Here is a 25,886-nt window from a genome sequence, read left to right on the forward strand (position 1 = left end):
CTGCCAACTGCGATAAGCAATCACCCGAAATTGGGCCACGCGTTATCACATTATCACCCTGCAGTTATTCAAAATGAATGCAATTGGGGCCACAATTTGACGACTTCGAGCCCCTGAGTCGTCCCTGTGCCCCTATCACACCATTTCCGCCTCTCTAAAACAGTGACTTTGTCGATTTTCCCCGCCAGGTTGGTACGGCAACATCAATTATTCAGCCATTTTGTTCGTTCGCTGCGTCGTTTACTGCAGATTTTGTGCCTGTTTTCAACAGTGGTGAGGTTAGAATGGGGTCCTCGAGACACCGGGATCGCAGCCGTGACCGCGACCGAAGAGACCGTGATCGTGATCGGGATAGAGACAGGAGGGACAGGAGGAAAAGTCGCGATCGCGACAGGCACCGAGATCGGGACCGCGATCGGGATCGGGATCGCGACAGGAGAGACAGGGATCGAAGCAGGAGCAGAGACAAGAGACGGGAAAAGACGCCCCCAGAGCCTGATGGGGAGAAGCTCATTGCCGACACGCTTGCCACCATCGCGGCGACAAGGAACTTCGCGTCTTTGATAGCCCCCAAGGAGGTGGACACCAGCGCCAACCAAAATAACGGTGAGTTGGGGATTTCACTGTTTTGAGCCGCATTGTGATCGTTTGTGGTTCTACGTTTTGGTCCTTGGAGCCGGATTGTGATCGTTTGTCTTTAGGTACTCAGGATGATGAGAACTCGAGGAAGCGAAAGAAGCGCTCTCGTTGGGCCGGCGGTGAGCACGACAAAATCTTCATTCCCGGGATGCCCACGATCCTCCCATCCGGTCTGGATAAGAACCAGGAGGCCGCTTATTTACGTAAGTGTCTTAGTTAGTCATGACTATAACTAAGTTAGTTAAATCGGTCGGTAAGTAGTGTGCCAGCACTAATTCGAGGATAGTATCAATACATCTTGTAAGTATATGTTGGGTTTTAGTTACCCTGAAAGTGTCAACTGTATTGATATAATCGTAATTTAGATGTTTCAGAGATCAAGCAAAATTTTTTCAGAAATAATTTTACATTTAGCTCACATAGATCGTAATTTGTTGAACAAAATCTAACTCTAGGGCTTTTGCCCTCCTCTAACCCGTTTCATTACAGTTCAACTCCAGATTGAGGAAGTCAGTAGAAAACTGCGCTCCGGAGACCTGGGGATTCCAGCCAATCCTGAGGAAAGGTGAAGTGTTACCAACCTTATTACCGACATCAGAACATCGGCAGCGGTTTGGCACCGATTACCAGTCACTATAATGTTTTTTTAATCATTCAAAATCCTCGCGACCCAAACAGAGCGTCACGATTTTAAACTTACCGCTGCGAATCCGTAGGCGTGGTCTCTATCGCGATTGGAGGATACCCTCCGAACGCGTCGTTGATTGGTCGTTCTATTAACGTTCTGTTTGTTGTCCCGTCTAGAAATAATCAGCCTCAAATAAACTGTCACTGACCCTGACTTGGTGTGACTGTTCTGATCTTTGTGTACTTGTCATGTTACGTCAGAGCATTCCTCCATTTAGCAGGGATTGGATAAGAATCAGTTTTGACCTCCCCCAATGAATTTGTTACAGGATTCGTTGGGTTCAAATTTTACGAGCATTTGTCACCAAGCTCAGCAGTTGGTACTACTGCATAATTAATCAATTTACTTTCAGCCATAAACAAGAAGGCGATATTAATACTTTTACTATTACAGCAACTAATTAATTTTTCTCTTTAGGTTGCGAAAGTTGCACACAAAAAAAATTCAGTAGTAGGACGGATACACAACTGTTTGTTTTTTTTCCTAACTTTGGTACTCTTGAAACAAAAAAAAACAGACAGTTTTTGGCGTAGTTCTTTTAATTACGCCATCAGTGACATAACCACATTTCTTTATTATCGTAAATAAGACAGCTTTCTGTTTCAGCGCTCAAAATTTCTTTCAGTGTTACCAACTGAAGGAAATTTTCGGGACTGAACAGAGGCATGTTTTACGATATTCTAATTCGTTTCATTCTTTGTATGTGCAGATCTCCATCGCCTGAGCCGATCTACAGCAGTGACGGCAAACGCCTGAACACTAGGGATTTTCGCACCAGGAAAAAACTCGAAGAAGAACGACACGCGCTTGTTCTAAAGATGCAACAAATCAATCCCGATTTCAAGCCTCCCATGGACTATAAGTACGTAACAGTTGGTACTCCCTCAGAGCTACCAACAGTATTGTAAGTTTCACTGCTACATGTATTTTGTTTCAGTTGTCGCCCCCCTGTCGTTCGAGTAAGTGACAAAGTAATGATCCCACAGGAAGAGCATCCTGAAATTAATTTTGTAGGTTTGCTCATTGGTCCCAGAGGGAACACTCTCAAAAGTAAGTTAGTTTTGTTCGGTGAAGCGTTTTTAACTGTTTTTGTAGCCATGGAGAAGGAAACGGGGGCTAAGATCATCATCAGGGGCAAAGGCAGCGTGAAAGAAGGGAAAGTTGGGAGGAAGGATGGGCAACCCCTCCCTGGGGAAGACGAGCCTTTACATGCTTATATCACCGCGACGAATCCAGAGTGCGTGAAAAAGGCTGTTGAGAGAGTAAGGTCACTGGATCGATAATACAGAAAACTAATTTTTTTTTTTTTAGATTAAAGAGGTGATTAGGCAAGGGGTGGAAGTTCCAGAGAACCAGAATGATTTAAGACGCATGCAGTTACGGGAGTTGGCACAACTGAATGGGACTTTACGGGAGAATGACGGGATGAGGTGCAACAATTGTGGGGCAACTGATCATAAGTCGTGGTTGTGTCCTGATAAGCCCAATGTGACTAACAACATCGTCTGTTCGAGTTGTGGGGCTGCCGGGCATATAGCCCGCGATTGTCGGCAAAAGCGCCCGGGCCAAGGTGGCCCTCCAGCCCAAGGCGACAAGGCTAAGATCGACGAAGAGTACATGTCTCTGATGGCGGAACTGGGCGAGGGCCCCCCGCCCGAGGCCGATGAAAAGAAAACCACAACCACCACTCGCAAAACAAGCTTCAATTTGTTCGAAGCCCAAATGACCCCTCGGCCTTTGATGCCGCCCCCAATGCCCACTCCTACTATTTCTTGTATGAATGGTATGGCGCCTCCGTGGAGTGTCACTCAGAATATGACATGGCAGCCGGGACCGCCGGGAATCATGCCACCACCACCGCCTCCAGGGGCGTCGAGTCCCCCTCAGATGATGCAGTGGATGGGGAACAATCAGCCGCCGCCACCGGGGGCTAGTACGACTAATGGAACTATGGCGCCGTGGCAAGCGGCGGCGTTTACGTGGCCACCGGGGAGTTGCCCGCCGCCGCCACCACCAGGCATTGATGTTAATAGTTTGTTGACCACGCCGCCACCACCACCGCCGTCGTAGAAAGGGACGGCTTATGTAGTTTTTTGTATGCACTGACTTGTATTTTACTTAAGTGGGAATTAATGAAGCGGTAATTAAACGTATTCAATGGAGGGTGTTGTTCCCTGGGGGAGAAAAGTCACTAAAAATGGGGAGTTTGGGGTTTTATGGTTGGCGATATCCAACCAAAAACATTTCTAATTGTTTTTAATAATTATAATTATAAATAATTGTGTAGAAATGAAAATAAAGTTCAAAGTGAGTTTGGGTGTTTTTTTTGGGGGCGGTTCAGTGGAGCGCGTCTGGGCGTCCGCCCCCACCCAATACAGGAACTTCCTCTCGATTCATTAATGCAGCTATCGTACCATGAACCCATTAATAATAAACCGATAATTGCATCAGTCATGCTTAAAAAATTCGCTTTCGTAAGAGTTAGTGTTTTCTAGTTGGCACCCCTGCGCGTCACCGCTGTCGTCTTGGTTCATTTCCAGTTGTTCGGTTGGCGGAATGCGGGAGTGGCATTTCTTTTATCTATGGTGGCACCGTTGCGAGTAGTAATGGAACATCCAAAAAGTTAACGTTTTAATTTAAATTCCGTTTAGTTAGAGTGTTTCATTTTGTGTATGGTGATTTTAACATTATGTGTACCTTTAGTGTTTAGTGAAAATGTTTCGTTGTATACCAATCTTCAAAGGTTGCAACAGACAAGTGGAGTTTGTTGACAAGAGTCACTGCTCTTTGCCCAATGTCCCAGAGGATATTTTACGGTATTCAAGAAGCTTAGAAGAACTCCTTCTTGATGCTAACCACATCCGGGATCTTCCAAAGGTACTCCCATAACCTCAAAAAAACACCAAATCAGACTCTCTTTCCAGAATTTCTTCCGTCTGCATCGTCTCAGGAAACTCGGTTTAAGCGACAATGAGATTAACAGGCTACCGCCAGATATACAGAATTTCGAGAATCTGGTCGAATTGGACGTCTCGAGAAATGGTAAGACTAGTTATAACCCCCCGGTACATCTAGGAGGCCTTGCAAGTTGTTTCCTGTTGGCACCTCTAAGTATTGTCTAATCAAACAGGCTGTGACTTCCAATAAGATTGTGGCAACACTGAATAAACAATTGTTTGAATTACCCAACAGTCACGGCTTGCTTAATTTTGTAACAATCACACGTTACCAACAGAATTTCAAAGCCTGCCTAGATGCAATTTAAAAAACGAAAACAATTGATAACAAAATAAATCCATAAATTAGTATTAAAAATTTACTCGCCAACTTATCAAGTTTACGATCGTCCCGACATAAAAATGAATACAATGGTAACAATTGTTTGGAATTAACCTAATTGTCCCGTTTTGGGACAAGCCAACTTGATAAGAGAATTACCAATCCGTTCCGTACTTGAATCTAATGACGCAACGAGTTTTTGGTGCGGCTTAACCCTTTAACTATTGCAAATGTATATTTACGTTTTAACATTTTTCTCATAAACTACAAAGGATGAGAATTTGAAATGTGAACAAAAATAAGCGAATTAGATAAATCGAATGACAATATTCACGTATTCGTGACACTTACGGTTATGCCGGAAGAAGTGGTCAACATGCTTATTTAAAATGAAACACCCTATATATTATTGCATTTTCTGATTCTACATTCAAATTAAGGGTGACTTTATGTACAAAGTGTTTATAAATGTTTCTAGCATCAAGGGTGGCTTTGGAATTCCTGTCATGCACTATTTTGCCGGTTTGTTTTCATAGTAAATATTAATTATCTTGAAAATTATTTATAATGTTACTTATGGGAACGACGTTTCAGTTATGATTTTGTGTCCAAATTTTTAATCTTCAGCTTTCAAACTACAACTAAAGTCCGTTTTTTTATTAAAAAACCACCAACACCGCACTCTCCCACCACTTTACAACCGACAACGTCGTCGATGGTGACTTTTTGGTGATAAAATCAAATAGGTTAGCTGCCTAATTGACATTTTGATTACACAAAACGGCCTTTCAGGCTGTGCCGAGTCTTTTCACTATTAAATCATTTGATTTGCAATCCAACAGGCTGTAAAAGAAACGTTTTTAACGGAAACACTGCCTAATTTTCAGAAATGTCAAAAATTTGACAACTATTTTCTCACCAAAAATCTCCCTAGGCAACGTTGCCGGTTGGAATGCAGGGGAAAATTGCGGTGTTGGTGGTTTTAAAAAAAAAAAACGGACTTTAGAACAGTTTTCTTCTCAAAACTTACTTTGATCTATGATTGAGGTTAACTACTGTTGAAAAATCTAAACCCACATTTATAATGAGCGGCAAATTTCTTTGACATTTCATAGACACTCTTGATGCTAGAAACATTTATAAATATAAGGCATAACCGGAAGTGTCACGTGAATGTAGATCTATTTATTTGCCTTATCTGCTTACTTTTGTACCCAAAATTTCAAATTCTTATTATTTATATTTTCTGAGAAAAATAGCAAAGCGTATACAGGTGTCCTAGAACTCACGACTCAAAGAACAAGGGGAGGTGCCGACAGCAATACAGATGGTAACTTTTAAAACAAAAATTGATCAAGTTTATTAGTATTCGACGAAAGATAAAAAATTAACAACCAATCCAGAAAGCTAGAGTAAAATGTTTTAGGCAAGTAGAGTGTAATGTTCATCTGACTGGTAGCTTCGGGATTGGCTACCGTTTTTTCGTCTTAACTTGATTATTTTTTGAGTTGAAACATTTACGTTTCGAAATTTTAGTTCTGAATTGTCTTCATAAGCCATTTTTCTCTGGTCACGAGTTTGGGGACACCTGTATAACAGTTAAAGGTTTAATGATATTAGCAAAAAATTTGCGAGCAATCGTTTTGTTTTGCAGACATCCCCGACATCCCCGAGAGCATCGGGGCCCTCCGGGCGCTCCAAGTGGCAGATTTCAGCTCGAACCCCATCCCCCGCCTCCCCCCGGCCTTCAGCCAGCTCAAGTCCCTCACAGTCCTCGGGTTAAATGACATGTCTTTAACGTCCCTCCCCGCCGATTTCGGCATGCTCACCGCATTGACCTCTTTAGAGTTAAGAGAAAATTTGCTCAGAGAGCTGCCGTCGTCGTTATCCCGTTTGACGCGTCTCGAGCGACTAGATCTAGGCGACAATGAGATCGAAGAGCTGGTAAGATTGTCGAATTGGTTGGTTGGGGCTCATTGTTGATTTCAGCCGCCTCATATTGGTCAATTGCCGGCTTTACAAGAGCTGTGGTTAGACCATAACCAGCTGCAGAGTCTACCGGCGGATATAGGGCACTTGAGGAATTTGACGTGTTTGGATCTTTCGGAGAATCGGTTGGAGTCGCTGCCTGATGAGATAGCAGGCTTGGAGAGTTTGACCGATCTTCACTTGTCTCAGAATGTGTTGGAGACACTTCCTGACGGCATCGGGAAACTCGAGAAACTCACGATTTTAAAAGTGGACCAAAATCGCCTCACTACGCTGAATTCTAACATAGGCTATTGTTGTAATCTACAAGAACTCATTCTAACGGAGAATTTCATCACGGAACTACCCAAAGAAATAGGGAATTTAGTCAAACTCACGAATTTAAACCTCGACAGGAACAGTCTGACCTCAATCCCGGAGCAGTTAGGGAATCTGCATGAATTAGGGGTCCTGAGTATGCGCGACAATAGACTGACCTCAATCCCCGACTCTTTGGGGGATTGCAAACGTTTACACGTTTTGGACGTCTCAGGAAATCGCCTACCCCATTTACCCTACAGTCTCCTCCAACTTGACTTAAAAGCCGTCTGGCTCAGCGAAAACCAAGCGCAGCCATTGCTCACTTTCCAAGAAGACAAAGACGAAACGGGGAAAACGGTGCTCACTTGTTTTTTACTACCCCAACAGGAGTTCCTACCGACTATATGTAAGTAGCAAAAAATTTTAAGCTCTCAGGTTGGCGACAGTGAGGATTACACCCGCCCACACGTTTCACATTTGTTTAAAACGATTTTTAATTGGTTTGCGGACGTCACGATGGTGATTACATTTATTTATCTGTTGCATTTAAAATGAGTAATCAAGTTAAAAATAAACGAGTAAGCGGCGCCTATTTTTGAGGGTCAATAACTCGGGGATTTGGGGATTTTCTCCGTTCGTTCGGTGGGGAAATTGATTGTTTGATTTTGCCGATCGGTGGTCTGTTAAATATTTTCATGTTGACACGAGGAAGGATACTCATTTACGCCCGTGCAAATATTTTCTCGGGTTTGTTTGTCGTGGTCCAAGCGGGCTTTGTTCTGTCACGTCAGTACGACCAACATATCTCTTTTTCGCCTACTTTTTCAGCGACCGGAACAATAAATTAATTTGCTCTCATATCACGCCCGGAACATTTACCGCCTCTAATTTATGTAAACTACCGAACAATCTCACAATTGTCAAACCTGAGAACTCTTCATTCACGCTTTTGTTCTTTCTTTTGTTTTTCTTTAATTCAAGACTTCTGCACGCTTTGTTTTGTTTCTTCCTTTCCTGTTTTGTTTCGTCTTTTTTTTTTGTTAAGCACCGTTTTGTCTGTGTTGCACTTGTTAGCTTCTGATGGGCGTTTGTTCCGTTGTGACGTGACATCGACTTTATCTAATGGTGCTGTAGCAACCACCGATGACGCCGCCAGCGACGAAGATTGGGAAGAGAAAGAGGCGAGTCGCATTCACTCCGTCAAGTTCTCAGATCCTCAAGATCAAGATAACAGAGAGGTAAAACAATTTTCTTAAGTAGATTAACCTTTTGACTTTGTAATAACAGGTCTTTAATTATCATTGTTACGAGTTTTATTGACGTTTATTCTTTTCTGTGGTTAGACACCGTTCGTGAGGCAGAACACGCCACATCCGAAGGAGTTAAAGGCGAAGGCACACAAGCTCTTCAGTAAAGGACAGAACTCATTGGACGACAGCGATTTGCAGACTGAGTCACTCGTGGAGGCGGTTAATCCAGTTATACAACGGCCGCAAACGGAACCGCCGCCGCCCCCAATACCGGTGCAGGTGATACCGGAAGTCAAGGAGGAAGTCATCGGAAATGGGGAGGAAAACAGCGAGCCGAGCGCAGAGGAGGAAACAATAGACGTGAGTGATGGGGGAAATTGAAGGGTTTCGCGCAATCGAGTGCCATCGAAGGGTTTTGACTTAATTTCTATCCCCTGTATAACACTCAATTGCGCGATCTTTTATGGATCAAGTGGGAAAAGTTGTTCTTTCTCACCGAGCGCGAGAATACAAAACTTTCCTCGCTTGGTGTGCAGGAATTGGTCCCTAAACGTGTGGGATTCACTGGTGGTATTTCTGCCGCCGACGATGTCGATCCAGTTGCACGACCGAGTCGATTACATCGTCGCGACACGCCGCACCATCTTAAGAACAAGCGCATCACGGCAACTGTAGACAAAGATAAGGTCGCTTCCATCATTGCACAGGTCTCTGATTTTTTAGTGTTTTTGGGTTTTTTTCGTTTTTAGTTTAGTGTTGGGTGGAATGCTTCAGCTTGACTTGTGCATGTTTACATAAGTGCATTGTCATTTGTCAAGTTGTATGTGATTGTCAAATTTGTCAAAACTGTCAATATTGCGCTACGTAAAAAAAACAACAACGAAATGACGTCAAACTGACGGTCAGTGAGCGTTTTGTTAGTTGTCCAGGCAATATACAGGGTGTTTCAGAACACAGAATTGTTTTCTTTGACATTTACCACCGCGTAAGAACAATAAAATGAAGGTCCACACAAAAAATCAGCCATATGCGAATTATTCATGTTTATTTTGCCTGGACTATAGTGTTGATGCTCGCTTCGCTCGCCCCTGGACGGGTTTTCGCCCTATTTCCCCTCGCAATCACTCTGTATACCATCTGTTCTTCCTCTTGAACGGCCATCTCCGTCGGAAACGCCGATTCCGTCTCTTCTTCACGCTTTTTTCGTTCCTTTGTCCGTTGGTCATAATCGTCGAGATTCTCGGCATCGCATGCTAGACCAGTTGCGAACGCGATGTAGTTTATTTACGCCTTTTTTTCCAAGGAATTATAGTCGTCCGTTGACCGAACACCTTGTTGCAATTTCTCGAATTTTTGCACCGTTCGCGCAAATGCAGGTGCGACATAATTCGCGTTTATTTAGGAAGTGATTCAGAATGATAACGACAAGAGAATTCGAAAAATTCGACGCGTTTCCCATTAAATCTAGATTGAGTAAACAGTTGTGATGTTGAAATCGGTGATGTTGATTGACGATGTAAATTAGGGTTATTTCCGTTTGAACTACTGGGGAGGAGGTCTGGCGGTATTTTCGACCTAAAACGAGCAACGCAGCACGTGTGGACCACAATAGAGAAATCAAAGTGGGCGGGGGCGGGGCTGCATTGTTTCGTTGCCATACCAACCGAACACGCGCGGGATTTTCAAAAAAAATGAACTATATAACGTTTTTTTTTCGATTTCACACGCAACTCGATAAATGTAACACAGGAAGTCGTCGGATAAAAATCCGAGCTACATATCTGCATACTAATCAAGCGTGCAGAGAAAATAGTTTCTTTTTTTGAAAATGTCATCCACCTCCGAGTAAAATCCAACAATCGGCGGAATTATTCATTCGGAAAAAATGCCAGCGAGATTAAAAATTCATTGACACGAAACCGGTTTAATAACATTCAATTTGCAGCGGACATTGTTGCACCGCTTTTGTAATCTAATAAAGGGGACTCGCAGGACGTCATCGAGGGAATTAACGCCATGTGGTCAGTGGCGGCGGCGATAATTCAATTTATACCGTGTGATCTTGTTAGAGCGGGCCACTCCCACGTCCGGAAATACCACACGTTCGTCACTTGAAACTACCTATATACAGGGTGATGCTCTACACCCCCTTGTAACGTTGTTTTTGTTCTTTGTCGCTTGATCTGCATGTGTTGAAGTGCCCGTGTCCACCTCTGAAGATGTCTTTTTCTAGGCGCTGAAACGTCGCGAAGATGACAGCGACAGAATGAGCGGTTCCACTCCACCAGAGTCCGAACGCAGCGCGAGCAGTCAAGGTAAGTACGCGTAGGCGAGTTTTCGCTCAGTATTGTTTACCTGTTTCGCGTTCGTCATTACGTTTTCGGTCGGTGCATCGATAGAATGTGTTTCGTCACACTTTACTCGGAGATAAAAGCGCCATGTTGCGTTCGGCTTATCTGTAGATAACGTGAAAGAATCATTTACGAGTTTTTCCTACTCAAATGAGCACGTTACCAAAAATCCGGGTGAAATCCGGAGGGAGCAAAATCGACATTGTTTCCGGATCCTTACCCCGGGGTAAGGGAGTCACTTATCTGAGTGTGAACGGGCGGAGACAGTTGGCCACAGGAAACAGCGTCAGGAGGGTCCTCCAGTATTCAGGTTAGAATTCGGGGAAGTTCGAGCAAAGTGATGAGGTTCTACTGTACCGCGATCCGTTGGTCGGGGTGCTAGTGTACTCCGCTTTGCTCGAGAGTCCCTTTGGTGGCTCGTCCGCGCCGGGGGAGTGTTTGACCATTTCGATGTTTCTTGCAGCAGGTGACCCCGACGCCGCCGTCGAATTGCGTGAAGAGAAATATGAGATTCACATAGAGCGTAGCCATACAGGCCTCGGTCTGTCCATCGCCGGGGGCCGTGGTTCCACCCCTTTCAAAGGAGACGACGAAGGCATCTTTATATCTCGCGTGACGGAAAACGGGCCCGCTGACTTGGCGGGTCTGCGCGTCGGCGATAAAGTCCTCAGCGTCAACGGCGTCCCAGTAATCGACGTCAGCCATTACGACGCCGTCGAAGTCCTCAAACAATCCGGTGCGAATCTGATACTCGAAGTGTCTCGCGAAGTCACCAAGTTCATCAAAGACGGCGTCGCGGTGCGTCCGAAACCGCTCGATCCGCCGCCGCCGCCGCCACCGGAAGAAGTCGTTTTGAATAAAGTGCAAGTGCACACGACGCTCATAAGAGACTCGAGGGGTTTGGGCTTCAGCATAGCGGGCGGGAAGGGCTCGCAGCCTTTCAAAGCCGACTCCGATGCCGTTTACGTGTCGCGGATCACAGAAGGCGGGGTTGCACACAAAGATGGGAAGTTAAGCATTGGGGATCGGGTGGTGTCTATCAATGGGGTGGATCTGACGGCGGCGACACACGACCAAGCCGTCGGCATGTTGACGGGGTTGGAGAGGTTCGTCAGATTGACAGTCGAGAGGGAGGTGCCGGTGGCGAGGAGCAACGAACCCTCGCCCTCACCGGGGCCGCAGCAGTCACCCAAAGTCTTTGGGCTTCCGAAACCTTACACAGGGCTGTACTCGGCTAATAGTTACATGGCCAACAGACCCGGCTACACGGGATATCGCAGGTCGCTGGAGGCCGACAAAAAGGTAAATATCGAATTTTCTGACATCCAACACCTGTATCAAGTGGCATGGGATCCGAAATCACACGTCAATATTTAACCTCAAACTGACTGGTTTCGGATCACGTGACACTAAAATGGCGCCCGTTTTGGTAAAAAGCGACTTTGGAGAAATTCCCAAGAGAAAGAAAAGGAAACTGTAACGGTCCGTGGCAGATATTTCCGTATTCTAATCACGAACTTTAAATACATTATAATTGCAAATGTCGTGGTCTCGTTTGTACACGAAGTGTACTTATTACACCGAAGGTCATCGCAGTTTACAAAAATGGGCGTTGTAAAAAGACGTACAGTTGGCAACCTTGGCACTATTCCAATATTTTGTTTGATATGAAAAATATTTGCAAATTAGATGATGTTGGTAACCGTAAAGTTCAAGTTCGATGATGTCATATAATTAATTAATAGTAGAAAGTACTGTTGGTACTGTTTAGGACTAGTGTCAAATAGCTGAGCAAACGCCGGCTAAATAAATATTTTGCAGTAATTGTGTAATCGTTAACACCTGTTTGTGATGACATCATTTTGTTATTTCCAGATCGAGTCGCCTCCGGAGCCGCCGAAGACGAACGGCATCCCCCCGAAAGCGAGCGAAGTGCCAAAGCCGGCGCCGCGCCGCCTCCCGAGTACGAGCGACGCCGGCTCCGCCCCAAATCACGCAAAAGCCACGCCCACCTCGTCTCTCGAAGGAGACGACGCACAGGTACTGCCGAAGCCGATCACGAACGAAGAGTTCCAAGCTATGATCCCCGCCCATTTCCTCAAAGATTCCAAAAATACCAAATCACAAAACAATACAAATCCTCCCGATTCGGTAAACGCCGTTACCGTTACGATTAAGAAGCCTGATCCAATCGAATTGCCGCCCGCCCCAACGGGGCCAGGTCGTGTCACTGAGACCATCACCAAGAGTACCTTCACAGAGACTGTGGTTACTCGCATCACCGATAATCAGCTGATTGTGCCCGTTATTATCGAGGTATGCTCTGGCCGATGATGATGATAGTGATGCTCGATTGTTTTTTTTTTATTTGCACAAGACACCTACTATCAAGGTTGAGGTCTGCTTACTTTTAATCACTAGTTTTATTTCTGTTTTCTTAGTTGGTAATGCTCGACTAACGACACGTAGATCGGAGAGAAGTTAGATCTAGGGGGTTTAGGCGCGGAGGTTCTCACTTCTAGTTACTTTCTTTTTCTTATTCTTTTTCAAAATTCCTACCAATAGCTTCAATTCGCATTTGAATTTAAGTCACTGAAACTACCAATCGTACACTCGACACAGTTCTACGACGTGACGTAACGCGACTTTAAACGAGAAATTATCTCATCGCTGTCATTACGTAATTATATTTAGAAAGAAGATAAACAAAAACACGTAGAATGTGATACAACTAGAAATATAAATAAAGAAAAACAAGGTTCCCATTTTCCCACGCGAAAATCCGTTGCTACAGGTTCTACAGTTCTACCAACAAAGAAACAAGACTATGGAGACTGATTTTAGTTATTTGTGCAACGAGGGCGTAAAACCCCATTTTGATGCACGAAGGTTGATTCGGTGTTATTAAAGTTTCGCTCTGACTTTATTGTGGACATTATTTTGTTTTATGAACGTTTGTTGGTCTACAAACAATATATGCTATTTATAGACGTGAAGAATGTCATAAATATTGAGTGAAAGTAGAATGCGAACGCCATTAGCATAAATAAATAATTTTGAATGAGCAACGCACGATCTGGAGATAATTTCGGTTTTTCCGTCAATTACCACAGTGCGATAAAACAACAGGAGGCTTTGAAATTGGAATTAGGTTGGCAACTCTGACACTTTCTATTTGAGGGTACAAAAACGACTGTCTAGCAGGGTTGCCAACCCTCTTACCAATTTCTCAGTTTACGTCTCTAGAGGCTTTAAATCCACTGATTACTAAACGAATTTTCAAGGTCACGTATGTCAACCGTGAAATCGTGCCAAATTAAACGTCACACAAACCACAGCAAATTAAAGATATTTAATTACATTTCTTTCCGTTTAAATTCGCCCAATTTAGCGTAACATTACGATAACGAATCCGTGAACAATGAACGCTGTCATTTATTTTACGATCGTGACCTTGCATTTGAACTATGAATGATAAAATTCCAGTTTTTAACAAAAATTTAGGAGCGAGTTTCTCGACCCGGTAATTTCGCCGTGCCACTCCCGTGGTATTAATAGTCTATTTTTTTTATCTTATCTTATGTAAATATCTTCCGAAATTCTGTGTGATTAACTCCTTTTTATTGACATTTCCGATGTTTTTATGCCTACAAAACGGCAATTAGTTACGATTTCCACGTCGCGCATTCACTTGTCATGACAAATGCCGAACGCAGCTCACTTTCTTTATTGTTCTCGGCCTGCTTATTTATTACAATTCCGTTTTTGAACGAGATTAATATGTATCTACCGGCGTAGGCGTAACGTGTAGGCGTAGTTGCAATAGTAGGTCAAAAAGTTCAAGAATTCGACAAAATTTTACACAGCTTGGGAATAACTGTATTGTTTTCCTCGGTTGGTAACAGTGTTGAACTCGTACAACTTCACGTTGTGGCGATCTAATCGGAGATGATTATCTAAGTTGCAAGGCATTTTTAGTGCAGTTAAGGTCAGAGAAAGTAAATGCTAGACTGGGATTTGAAAGGTACAGTTAGGCCGAAAAAGGCAGAAGAGACGGATGTGGAGAAATCGATTCGTTTCTTTCAGGATTACAGTCGGATCTCGATGTGGCGGACATTGCGATTGTAGCTTCCACGAAGTTTTACTGTAACTCAAATTAAAATAGGCTTCATTGCTATTAGTCCAGTTTTCTATATACATTTTTGGGTGTAAATCAGGCTTAAATTTTTTTTGGAGAAAATTAGGGGAAAATTGAATGTAGCGATTTATAACACTTTGTTAAAATCTCACATTAATCAACAATTAATTAATTAAAAAAATTATAAGAGACATTTAAATAAGAATTTAACAAGTTTCGGCCAACTTTGACTTAGCTTCTACGCATGTCACAGTTGCGTCAAGGTCAAATGCTTTTATTGCCAACCGTCACCGATAAAAATTGCTTAGAGGTGCTGCCAACTTTATTTTTTAATGAGTGGACTGACAGTATAATACAGTCAAGTTTGGTTACATTGGACATAAGTCCTATCTTGAATTTGAACTTCATAGAGCAACGAATTACAGTCAAACTTCTATGTTGATTTGCTGATTACAACAGTTATAGTCGAATTTTATGGCTCTCATTAAATTACAGTGCAATTTCATGCTTGTGGAAACTTTGGATTGTCAGTTTTTTGTTTTAAATACAAAATTACAGTTAAGCTTTAAATTTAAATGACAGTTGAGTTTCATGCATTTCGATTTATGACGTTCCTCGAATTTCATATAGGTGGAACTTTAGATCGTCGTATTTTAAATTTTAAATAACAAAAGTAATGGAAAAATACAATCAAACCTCAATTCTAAAATATTTTTAATAAAGTAAACTTGAAACGTTAGTTTTTTGGTTTTAAATAACAAGAAAGTTACAGTCGAACCTCGGAACCGTTGATTGTAAAAGTCTGCAGTTGTAGATAAAAAGATTACAGTCTAACCTTAGGACAATGGGAACTTGTAAAGTAACAAAAATACAGTCAAAACTCGCATGTGCATCTATTTTGATTTGCTGATTAAATCAATTATAGTCGAATTTTATGGCTCTCATTAAATTACAGTGGAATTTCATGCTTGTGGGAAACTTGGATCGTCAGTTTTTTGTTTTAAATACGAAATAACAGTCTAGTCTTTAATTTAAATGATAGTCGCATTTTATGCATTTCGATACGTTTTAGTTCAAGTTACAGACAAATTTCATATTGGTGAAAACTTGAATCACTGGATTTTCAATTTTAAATAACAAAGTAATGGAAAAATACAGTCAAACCTCAATTCTAAGATATTTTAAATACAATGACATATTTTTCGGTATTAAATAATAACAAAGTTACAGTCGGACCTCGTAACCTTTGATCGTACAATTCTGCAATTTTAAATAAAAAGATTACCGTCTTACCTTAGAACAATGGGAACTTGTGAAGTTACAATCGTACAGTCGAACCTCACTCTAACCTTATCCGTACTAACAAAGGGCACGGTCTCTCACTAACCGTGATTTGTAACCACAGCCACTGCCTCCATTTCCTGTTTATTCGCTTGAAAATTGAGTAGTTAAATTACGCTTTGTACAGTTTCAGACTTTCTTTTTTTTTTCAAATGTCAAACGAAACAATTGGGCACAATTTTCACGTATGGCCGAAAGTCAACAACACGCCCCCTTCTCCTTTTATCCTTTTCCAGCTTTCATACTTTTCCCCAGCTGTCGAACTCTTTCTAGTTTAAGCACACTTGTCTTAGATTGTAGTTAGTTGCGTACAAGATTTTTTCCACGATACAATACAATTTTGCTTTTAGGATGTCACTCTGAGCAAGGCTCATGGTTCTTTGGGCTTCAGCATCATCGGAGGAACCGACCATTCCAGTATTCCCTTCGGTGTTAAAGAACCCGGAATATTCATATCTCACGTAAGTTGGCAGCGATGTGAAGCGAAGTCTTGAAAGTTTAATTATAGATGGTGCCGGGAGGGACGGCCGCCAGTTGCGGCAAACTTCGCGTCGGCGATAGAATCTTGAAAGTTAACGGAACGGATGTCACCCAAGCCACGCACCAGGAAGCCGTCATGGAATTGCTTCGACCCGGCGAGAAAATCACGCTAACGGTCCGCCACGACCCGTTGCCGGAGGGATATCAGGTTTGTTTTGAATTTTTACATCACTGGGTGTGTAGACCCATTCTTTCCATTGTTTCTCATACACCCGCGAGCTGCGGCGGAGCGGCGCCCAACGTGGGGCCGCGATAATCCGCAGCTGGCGCGCATATTTCACGCACTACTAACCCATAGTACATAACGCCCTATTTCATTTCAAGCAACTTATGATTTCATACGTAGACACGAAGGTGAGTGTCTTGGCTCCGCCCGGTTTTTAAGCCCCGCCTTGATTGGTTTTTCTTTGTAGGAACTAGTGATTGAGAAGAACGAGAACGAGAAATTGGGGATGCATATAAAGGGCGGGCTGCAAGGCCAGCGCGGCAACCCATTGGACAAATCGGACGAGGGCGTGTTCATCTCGAAGATTAACTCGGTGGGGGCGGCGCGTAGAGACGGGCGTTTACGAGCCGGAATGCGGCTGTTGGAAGTCAACGGGAAATCGTTACTGGGGGCGACGCACCAGGAGGCGGTGAACACGTTAAGAGGTTGTGGAGACACCATCCATTTGGTGGTTTGTAAAGGTTACGACCGCGCGGATGTGGACAAAGCCATCGCCGAAGGGCGGCTAACAAGAGGCGGTTCCGTGAGCAGTCGTTCGCAAAGCGTGAGCTCATTGGATATTCCCGACGAGGATGTCCAACAGGTGGGTGGAGTCTCTCCCTTTGATTGGTTAACAGTGACGTGTTTTCGTCGCAGGAACAAAACATGAAGTCTGAATTGGTGCAATTCGAGAAAGAAGAGGCGGAGAAAAGGTTGAAGCTACCGGAGCATTCCGACGAGGAGTTGCGATTGGTGGAGGCGAAGGCGACCACGCCCGCTGATAAAGTCCTGGACGTGGTTAGGGCAGTAGAGACTTTGGCTCACAGTCCGGCCGAGAATTCCGTTCCTCCGAAGTCGCCAGGGGGGCCGAATTCGGAACTGAAGACTACGACGATCGTCATGAGCAAGCACACGCTGGCGCCGCAGGCAACAACAGTAAGTATTGTGTAGTTTGGCGCCCGAATTGTGGCTTTGGCGCCCACGCGTGGGGCCTCGTAGTTTGTGAGTGTGTCTGCTTTGTACGGGAATTTAGTGAAGTCACTAAAAACGCTTGGCTTCGATGTTGACATAAACCAGGTCACTATAAATGGAATTTATTTGTTAGGCGGCTGAGACGGGCACAGTCTGGATGCTATTGTTCTCTGGTGAATCCCCTTTAATTCTAGTCACGAGTTTGATTACAGTCATTTGTTTCATGTACATTTTCACGTGTTTGACATTTCTCATGATCATCGTGGTTTTCTTGATAATTGACAGAGATCATGGTTAGTTTTCCACTGCATGGTTGGTAGTCATTTAGGGAATTTAGCTGTCACCACTGATACCGATCGAGCGCGAACTAAAACCGCTTCCCTTTTTAACATAGTCGGCTGCAGCATGTCCCTAGTCGTTGTGAGCATGTCGCATGTTCTTTTTTTCTGAAAAAGAACAGGAAACCTACCACTGTTTTTCTATTTCCAGAATCAGAAAAGGAGCTCGCCATAACAAAAACTCACAAATGAGATTTTACTTTAACTGTACGTAAACCAATAAGGATCGCCCGAACTGACGTCATTGGTCGGTTCCGTTCGGTCGATTCCGCATTTAAACGTCTAAACTTTCGTTGTCAAATATACTAGGTGTAAAAAAAAATGTAATTAAAGAAAAACGTGGTGCTCATATAATAATAAGTAGCATTTTAAGCGTATGATAAGCGAATTTAACAACACAGTTTGGTGTATGTGTTCAGTCGCTTATTTCGTTGTTTTGTGGGCCCCGCGTTGGGCGACACTCGCTCAACACCGAGCCCCGGAGATTGTAATTCGTCATATCAAAATGTACCAATTCGTTTGAGAGCAACATCCTTCTGCAGCTCGACGGTTTCCCAAAATTTTTCGAGTTCCAGAAGCGCGGTGTTCCAATAAGTTCCTCGAGTTCTTTTCGAAAGCGTGTTCGTTGTCAAAATGCCTTATTGAAGTTCATCCCGAACCTCATCTGTTTCTATGTTATGCGCTTAAGCTGTGAAATTATTTCACGGTCACTCATTCGTTCGTATTTTTCTATATCTGTGTTTAGAGTAGGCGTGGGGAACAGCTCGGTCGGTCGGCCCCGCGTTGGGCGCCAAACGCGAAACCCTGCCAAAATTGTTTTCTCGAAAATCTACCGGAAGGACATGTTTGAATTGAGTACAAACTTTTAGTTTTTCTACATTCCTTCTGCATTTTTCTTGGTTTGGAAAGGTCTGTCACTCTCGTTTTTTTTTTTTTATTTAGATCAAAACACCTGTTAAAACAATATTCATGATGTTACTTCAATATTAATGTATTACATGAATGTTGTGTGTCAGATTGTTACGTAGACTAAAAATGAATGTTACTGTAAGGTAGGGGGCTGCGGTAGCTGTCAACTGTCAACTGTCATTTGTCACCCGCCTGTAAGTAACATCTCTCTTTTCATCGTCGTGACTAATTTTCTCTCGACTTCTGTATCAACTTTATGTTGTTGTTGATTGTCCAACCAGAGTAGTTAAATAGATTTTATATTGTTGTTATGACTTGGTACAATGTCTATTTATTTATGTCATTTTGACAGCATAAAATATTTATTAATGTGATTTTCAATGGCAAATATATTTTTGGTATAACGTGCTTTTGTTTTCCTGTCCGCTTGGGTTGGTTCGTTGTAGTCACCTCCCACTAATCGCCCCTCCTTCGACAGGACATCAAATCAGCGACGTTGCCTAAAACCTACAAGCCGCGTACCCAACCCGACTCCGCCCCCGTGTCCAATCAAAATCCCGCACCCACTCCTCCGTCCACGCCCACTCTAGATAATCCCCGCCTGTTCACGCCCGTGGGCGAGACTCTAAAGGAGGTGTCTAATAGCATCGAGAACCTCGTCATTCCTCCTCCTGCCGCCTACTCTGAAACGGACGACATCCCACCGACGCTACCAACGACGCCGAAACCGTCTCTCGAATTCGCCAAAACCAATTCGCAATCGCTTGAGTTTCTGAGCGATGGTTATGTACCGCCCCCCAGACCACAGTCTGTTATTCTAACCAATAAGCACGTGCGGTTTTCAGATGGGGACTGGATGCAGGTAAAAAGTTTGTGTTGTGGCGTGTCCGGGGCGGGGCCAAGCCCCGCCCTCTGTTAATTTAGGTGCTTAATCGAACCACGCTTGTGTGAGTAACACAGTGATTTTGTAGCCGCCGCAGTCGCCGAAAAGTTCCGCCCCCAAGTCCTCCGTCAGCGACAAGAAGAAGTTCTTCGAGACCGCGATGGAGGAGAGTCAGAAGCCGGCCAAACCAGAGAAGGTGTTTAGTTATCTCAGCTCCAACGAACTGGAAAATCTCAAAGCTGAGGAGGAGCAGAAGATCGCGAATCTCTCGGCGGCGATGATGGACCACTCGGACTCCGAGTCCGTGGACTCCCAACTCACTGGGTACGTTCTTTACCACTGTTGGTACTTCGACTAACTTTGAGATTCTAGTCATGGGGTTGGTGTCGTCCGCACGGCTAAAGCGGAGCGCCGCCTCAAAGAAAAACTCCGCGAAGAAGGTCTGTTGACTGACGAGGATGACGCCCCGTTGTCTCCAGCCGAAGAACGCGCCCTCCGCGCGGAGAAACGCGCCGCTTGGCGAGCCGCGCGTCTCAAGTCCCTCGAACAGGACGCCATCCAGGCGCAGATGGTGATCAAATCCATGACCGATATGGTGGGGGCGGGAGAGTTATCGCCGCCGCCGCCTCCAATCGCCGAGACGACGAAAGAAGAGGTGAGTTTTGCTAGATTTGTTTGTTTGTGGCTTCTTTACGTTTCTTTCGTCGCTGACTAACCCAACTGGATTCGGTACATGTCCAGGGCTACGGTACTAACAGCATTGCATGTGTTCAGCTGAGGCCCTCTAGTGCCGATTTCCCCAAGTTGGCTGTGCGGAGTAAACCCGGAAATACGACCGTCCGGGAAAGCGAGAAGGTCCTGGGGGAGACCGTTACGCAACGAACAGAAGAGTATATCGATGACGTAACGGGAGAGAAACGGGTCAGGACCGTTGAATACGTTGAGAAGCTCATTGAAAGAGAGGTATAACGACAACACAACCATCCACTTCAGCATGATACACTCACGTCTGGTTAGTTTAACACTTTTCTTGTAGCACGCGCTTGGTGTCGCAAAGATATAAGTTTGGAGCTACGTATCGTATCTCTGTCTTGAAATCTACTTTCTGATTCTTTTGACATGCACTTCTTGCTTGTGGTGAATATAGTCTGTCTCACTTCGTAACCATAGGGGGCGTGGACCGTCAGAGCACGCCCATAACTAGGTTAGAAGCCACGCCCACTGTGGTTACTCGCTTATCTTAGCCACGCCCATGGTCTCATTCGTTTGTTCCACATCCAGGTAGAGACACTACAGGAGAAAATTATATCATTAGAACTAACTCAATCTGAAGACCTCATTCCTGATTCGCCGCTCAACGGCGTAAACAAAGACTTTGACCAATCAAACCAAGACTTGGACCAATCGGAGCCGCCTACTCCAACCACAGGAGATGAGAAATCCTTTGACGACCTTTCTTCAGGTAACAAAAAGAAGAGGCGAAAACGTTCGAAAAAAGGCGGCAAACATTAATTAGTGACATCACTTTTTTACAGGGTGGATGGGTTTTTTATATAGTTTATAAATTATTGTTATCACTGTACAAAGTATTTAATTTTAGTATTATGTATCATTTCCAGAGCTTATTTTAATATCTCTTGTGGTGGCTATCTCTAGGTCCCATGACCTAGGTATGTACTAATGTGCTTTGGAATGGATTTTAAATTTTAATAACGAATAAAGTTTTAATAAAAAACAGCGCCCTGCCTACTTCTTCGGCGCGATGATCCCTTCCAATTGCGTCTGCAACAAAACGAACGCCATTGGTCCCTTGTCACCCCCGCCCCCTTCTCACCTTCAACTGTTGGTTCGTCTTCATCAAAAACGCGATTTCTTCAGTATGTTTCCTCTCTTCAGCCAATCGCGTTTCAGCAGCCCGCCTATCCGCTTGCTCCGCCCTCTGCTTCAAATCTATAATTTGATGTTCGAGTTCCAGTTTCTCCTTCTTCAGCTCTTCCACGTCTTGTTGTAAGTCGGATTTTCCTTGCTCTGCTTGAAGAGCTTTGCGCATTCCGAAAGCAATACTGCTGCAGTAAAGCGCTTGATAGGCCTCGATGGTCATGCGCATCTCGTCGCGGACTCTTAAGAGAAGGAGGCCGCGTTCTGCGCAGTTAATTGTCACTTGGCGGATGATTTCGTCGAAGCATTGGGTGTAGAGCTCGCGGCGGACGGGGCAGATGCCGGTTTCGCGGGCCTGCGGGCGGAAATAAAGACATTGGGGGAGTTTTGTGGGGCACAAGCAACATAAACTAGAGCCTGCGTTGCTGTTGGAAATCTAGAGACCTTTCAAACTTTGTGTTAATGATACAGTGATGTTGCTAGTGCTCCTGAGGTTTATTATAAAGCACCAGCAACTTCCAGTACAGCCTTTATAACTCTTAAATTGCTGTTGGTAAGATAGAGGCCTCTTAAACCTTCCGTTAATGTTGTAGAGAGGTTGCTGGTGCTCTCGAGTTTTGATATAAAACATCGACAACAACTCTTAGACTGCTGTTGAGGTTATAGAGACCTTTCAAACTTTCTGTAAATGATACAGAGATGTTGTCGATGCTCCTGGGGTTTGATGAAGCACCTGCAACGTTCACTACAGCCTCTAGAGGTAACTCTTAAATTGCTGTCGTATTCTAGAGGCCTTTCAAACTTTCTGTTTAATGATACAGAAATGTTACTGGTGCTGTTGAGATTTGCTGTAAAGCACTAGCAACTTCTATTACAGCCTCTAGAGGCCTCTAAACTTTTCGTTGATGTTGTAGAGGTTGATGAACTCTCTACAGCTTTAAGATTGCTGTTGGTGATCTAGAGCCCTTTTACACTTTTTGTTAATGTTGTAAAGGTTGCTGGTGCTCTTGATATAGAACACCAGCACCAGCTCTTAGATTGCTGTTGAGGATATAGAGGCATTTCAAACTTCCTATTAATGATACAGAGATGTTGCTGGGTTTTGATGTAAAGCACCTGCAACGTCCACTACAGCCTTAGTAACTCTTAAATTGCTGTTGGTATTCTAGAGGGCTTTTAAACTTCTTCTTAATGTTATAGAAAGGTTGCTGGTGCTCTTGAGTTTTGCACTGGCAATATAAACTAATGCCTCTAAAGCTCTTGGATTGCTGTTGGGACTCTAGAGGCTTTTCAAAATTCGTGTTAATCATCTAGAGAAGTTTTAAACATGTTATTTATATAATGTTATTTTAAAGTTGCTGTAGAGCTGCTGTAGATATATGATGGCGATTTAAATCACTAAAATATTCGTTAAACTTGCTCTAGAAATCCCAAGATTATAGATCTGTTTTTACTGTCGTTGGACCATAAGACTTTTCCCATTTGTAGTAAGAAATCTTGTGCGGTTTTAGGGCACTTTTGAAACGTTGCGGCTGCTCTAGAACTCTAGAAATCTTAATTTAATTGACTAATAGAGTATTGTCACAAAGCTGTTGTTGCTGTTGCTATACTTCTAGAGTCATTCTAAACTTCCTGTTGATAATTTTGAGCATGCAGAGGCTCCCACTTGTAGCTCTAGAGCACTTTTACACAAACCTGCTGCTGCTGCAACCGCATATCCAGCTGCTCCTGCAAGTTGATGACCTCCAGACGCGTCGCCGGCGTGGTCGACACATTCTGACGCCACAACTGATTGTCCTCTTCCCATTCCTTCGGAGGAAGAATCGTGTTCAAGATCTCTTCCGTTTCCTGTCGATTATCAGTAAGAGCGGCTGCGGATTTGGCCCGAATGTCGTCACAAGCTTTCTCCTGAAACTCAACACGTGAGGAGAGAAAACGAAGAATGGTACTACCCTAAGAGGAGCGCCAAACTTCTTTTCATCATGTTTAGTCACCAGAACGGGGTTGTCATATTTTACAAGAGTTGTGGTCAAGGGAATGATCCTCTCGGCCATTTTTGACGTAATATCAATGAATCTGGGTACTATGGCAACGGGGTTTGAAAATGGCGCCGAGGTGGTACCAACAGCGCGGCGTGAAAGTTACTAGGTTTGTTGGCGGGGAAATTTAAAAAGTGCGTGGATTGGTACGACCACGACCTCATTGTTGTGTGGTAAAAACACCGTCAAGTGATAAAAAGAGATTTATATTCAAATTATGTATTGTTTTTATGCATTTGTCACGTTCATTTCGTGTAAAACACCACGTCGTGATGTCTGGACAAGAACTGTTGCAATTCTTTGTGGAGTTTTGGTGGCTCCTCGTGAAGATCTTCTACAGCGTGGCTCTAACAGTCTACCAGACTCTTCTGGGGGTTGAAGAAAAACCAGTTGAGGGTGAAGTCGTTCTGGTAGGTATGGTTACCATCGTCGTGGTGCTCATCTCTTGGTACAGATCACCGGTGCTGGTCACGGCATGGGTAAAGAACTGGCGCTCCTCTACGCCTCCAAGGGGGCGACAGTGGTCGCGTGGGACATCAACGCAGACCGCAATCAAGAGACAATCGCCGCCATCACCGACTTGGGGCGCTCAGCGTACGCGTATAAATGCGACGTGTCTAACAGAGAGGACGTCTTCGCCACAGCGCAAAAGGTCCGTGAAGACGTCGGGGATGTCACCATCCTCATCAACAACGCGGGAGTCATGCCGTCGCATCCCATCCTCGACCACACCCGCGAGGAGGTGCAATCAGTCTTCGGAGTCAACGTCTTGGCGCACGTCTGGGTGGGTCCTCCACCCTCTGCAGACAATTTTTAACAGTTGTTTCCAGACTGTTCAAGCGTTCCTCCCCGCGATGAAGAGGAAGAATCACGGCCACATCGTCGCGCTCTCCTCCTGCGTGGGGCTGTTTGGACTCCCCAATTTAACCGCGTACTCCGCCAGCAAGTTCGCCGTCTTCGGGATGATGGAGTCTCTCTATGAAGAGTTCAGAGCGGAGAATCTCAACATTATGGTGACGACGGTCTGTCCGTACATGGTGGATACGGGGCTGTGCAAGAAACCGAAAGTGCGCTTCGAGAGCCTCATGCCTATGTTGAGCGCGAAAGACGCGGCGGTGAAGATCATGAGGGCGCAGAGGAGGAACGAGAGGGTGCTGGTGATGCCTTGGTACTACGCCACGGTGAACAAGTGGACGAGGTGAGGGTGGTTTTGAGAGGGTTGAATTGTTAAATAAAGTGTCTTTCAGGTTGCTGCCGACGAGGGCGGAGGCGTACGTGCGGGACTTCCTGGGGGCGGGAGTCGAATCGGATTTGTGATTTGGTAGAATGTAAATTTTTGGAGCTAAATAAAGGCGTTGAAAGGGTTTGTTGTTTTATTTTCCACTGGAGTTGTGTTGGGGTGGAGCCTTCTAGATTCTCTGATAATACTGAGCAAAATTTTTATACAATTTTGATGATTTTCTTATACAAATGTGGGCAACCAACAATACATTTCGGCAACCAACAATACATTTCTTCAAATTGTTGAAAATTACCCCTTTACCGATTGGCGTTGGCAGAATCACTCTAGCCCACGTGATTCTCCAGATATTCACTTTTATTCAACCCTTAAAACGTGAATAACTCCCTTATTTACCAAGGGATGTGGTTGAATTTGGTTTCATCCTGTTCTTTAAGGCCTTTCTATCGATTGGCGGCGGCAGAACTGCTCTACGACCTTTAGTTACTGAGATATTCAATGTTGTTTTTAGGGTCAATGGGGTAAAAAAAATGTCAAAAAAGTTTTGGTGTAAAATTTCTGAAAAATTAACTTTTTCGTCGAAAATGCTATCTCAGTTATTAAGGCGAATTTTGAAAAACGGACCACAAATTTGGAATCTGGGCCCCCGGCTTAACCCACTACCCCGAAAAACACGCTATTTCAATTTGGAAAAATTTTATTTTTTTTATCATTTTTTTGTGGATTTTTCAAACGCGAATAACTCGAAAACTAAGCGTTGTAGAGCAATTCTATCGCCACCAAAAGATGAAGGGCCTCTAGGGCAAGAGCTGGTACCAATCTCAAGCAAATCCCTCGGTAAATAAAGGAGTTATTCGCGTTTGAAAAATCGAAAAATCCACAAAAAAAATGATAAAAAAAAATCAAA

General features: G+C 44.0%; 4 protein-coding genes across 8 annotated transcripts; 3 read left to right on the plus strand and 1 right to left on the minus strand.

Moving 5' to 3' along the window:
- The first annotated feature begins 179 nt into the window (after positions 1 to 179).
- On the plus strand, positions 180 to 3,639 carry SF1 (splicing factor 1). Its single transcript, XM_088033724.1, has 7 exons — positions 180 to 606; positions 702 to 842; positions 1,129 to 1,204; positions 2,037 to 2,189; positions 2,265 to 2,377; positions 2,423 to 2,589; positions 2,639 to 3,639. The coding sequence occupies exons 1-7, from the start codon at positions 285 to 287 to the stop codon at positions 3,395 to 3,397; spliced, it is 1,731 nt and encodes a 576-aa protein (XP_087889850.1). The 5' UTR covers positions 180 to 284; the 3' UTR covers positions 3,398 to 3,639.
- Positions 3,640 to 3,848: 209 nt separating this feature from the next.
- Positions 3,849 to 21,559, plus strand: scrib (scribble planar cell polarity protein). Of its 5 annotated transcripts, none has more exons than XM_088033717.1 (20): positions 3,849 to 4,204; positions 4,252 to 4,369; positions 6,261 to 6,550; positions 6,596 to 7,301; positions 7,970 to 8,133; positions 8,239 to 8,505; positions 8,682 to 8,852; positions 10,379 to 10,460; positions 10,960 to 11,798; positions 12,372 to 12,812; positions 16,326 to 16,436; positions 16,484 to 16,663; positions 16,840 to 16,869; positions 16,929 to 17,324; positions 17,378 to 17,656; positions 19,418 to 19,801; positions 19,911 to 20,146; positions 20,195 to 20,477; positions 20,564 to 20,785; positions 21,104 to 21,559. In XM_088033717.1, exons 1-20 carry the CDS (start codon positions 4,043 to 4,045, stop codon positions 21,332 to 21,334), a joined length of 5,592 nt encoding a protein of 1,863 aa, XP_087889843.1. In that variant the 5' UTR covers positions 3,849 to 4,042; the 3' UTR covers positions 21,335 to 21,559. The 5 variants fall into 5 exon arrangements, with proteins under 5 accessions (XP_087889843.1, XP_087889844.1, XP_087889846.1 ...); XM_088033718.1 differs by having other exon boundaries at positions 3,850 to 4,204; positions 20,597 to 20,785; XM_088033720.1 differs by having other exon boundaries at positions 3,850 to 4,204; positions 20,564 to 20,834; positions 21,104 to 21,195.
- On the minus strand, positions 21,526 to 23,775 carry Dnali1 (Putative inner dynein arm light chain, axonemal Dnali1). The gene is made up of 4 exons (XM_088033729.1): positions 23,653 to 23,775; positions 23,396 to 23,608; positions 21,657 to 22,055; positions 21,526 to 21,604 (listed from the first exon to the last, which is right to left on the minus strand). Exons 1-4 carry the CDS (start codon positions 23,752 to 23,754, stop codon positions 21,569 to 21,571), a joined length of 750 nt encoding a protein of 249 aa, XP_087889855.1. The 5' UTR covers positions 23,755 to 23,775; the 3' UTR covers positions 21,526 to 21,568.
- Positions 23,764 to 25,103, plus strand: LOC148176100 (short-chain dehydrogenase/reductase family 16C member 6-like). Its single transcript, XM_088033728.1, has 4 exons — positions 23,764 to 24,149; positions 24,194 to 24,523; positions 24,570 to 24,937; positions 24,987 to 25,103. The coding sequence occupies exons 1-4, from the start codon at positions 23,970 to 23,972 to the stop codon at positions 25,054 to 25,056; spliced, it is 948 nt and encodes a 315-aa protein (XP_087889854.1). The 5' UTR covers positions 23,764 to 23,969; the 3' UTR covers positions 25,057 to 25,103.
- Positions 25,104 to 25,886: the final 783 nt, after the last annotated feature.

Source organism: Gnatocerus cornutus, chromosome 4, assembly GCF_029298725.1.
Source record: "Gnatocerus cornutus isolate USDA-ARS CGAHR chromosome 4, icGnaCorn1.1, whole genome shotgun sequence".
Classification (NCBI taxonomy): domain Eukaryota; kingdom Metazoa; phylum Arthropoda; class Insecta; order Coleoptera; family Tenebrionidae; genus Gnatocerus; species Gnatocerus cornutus.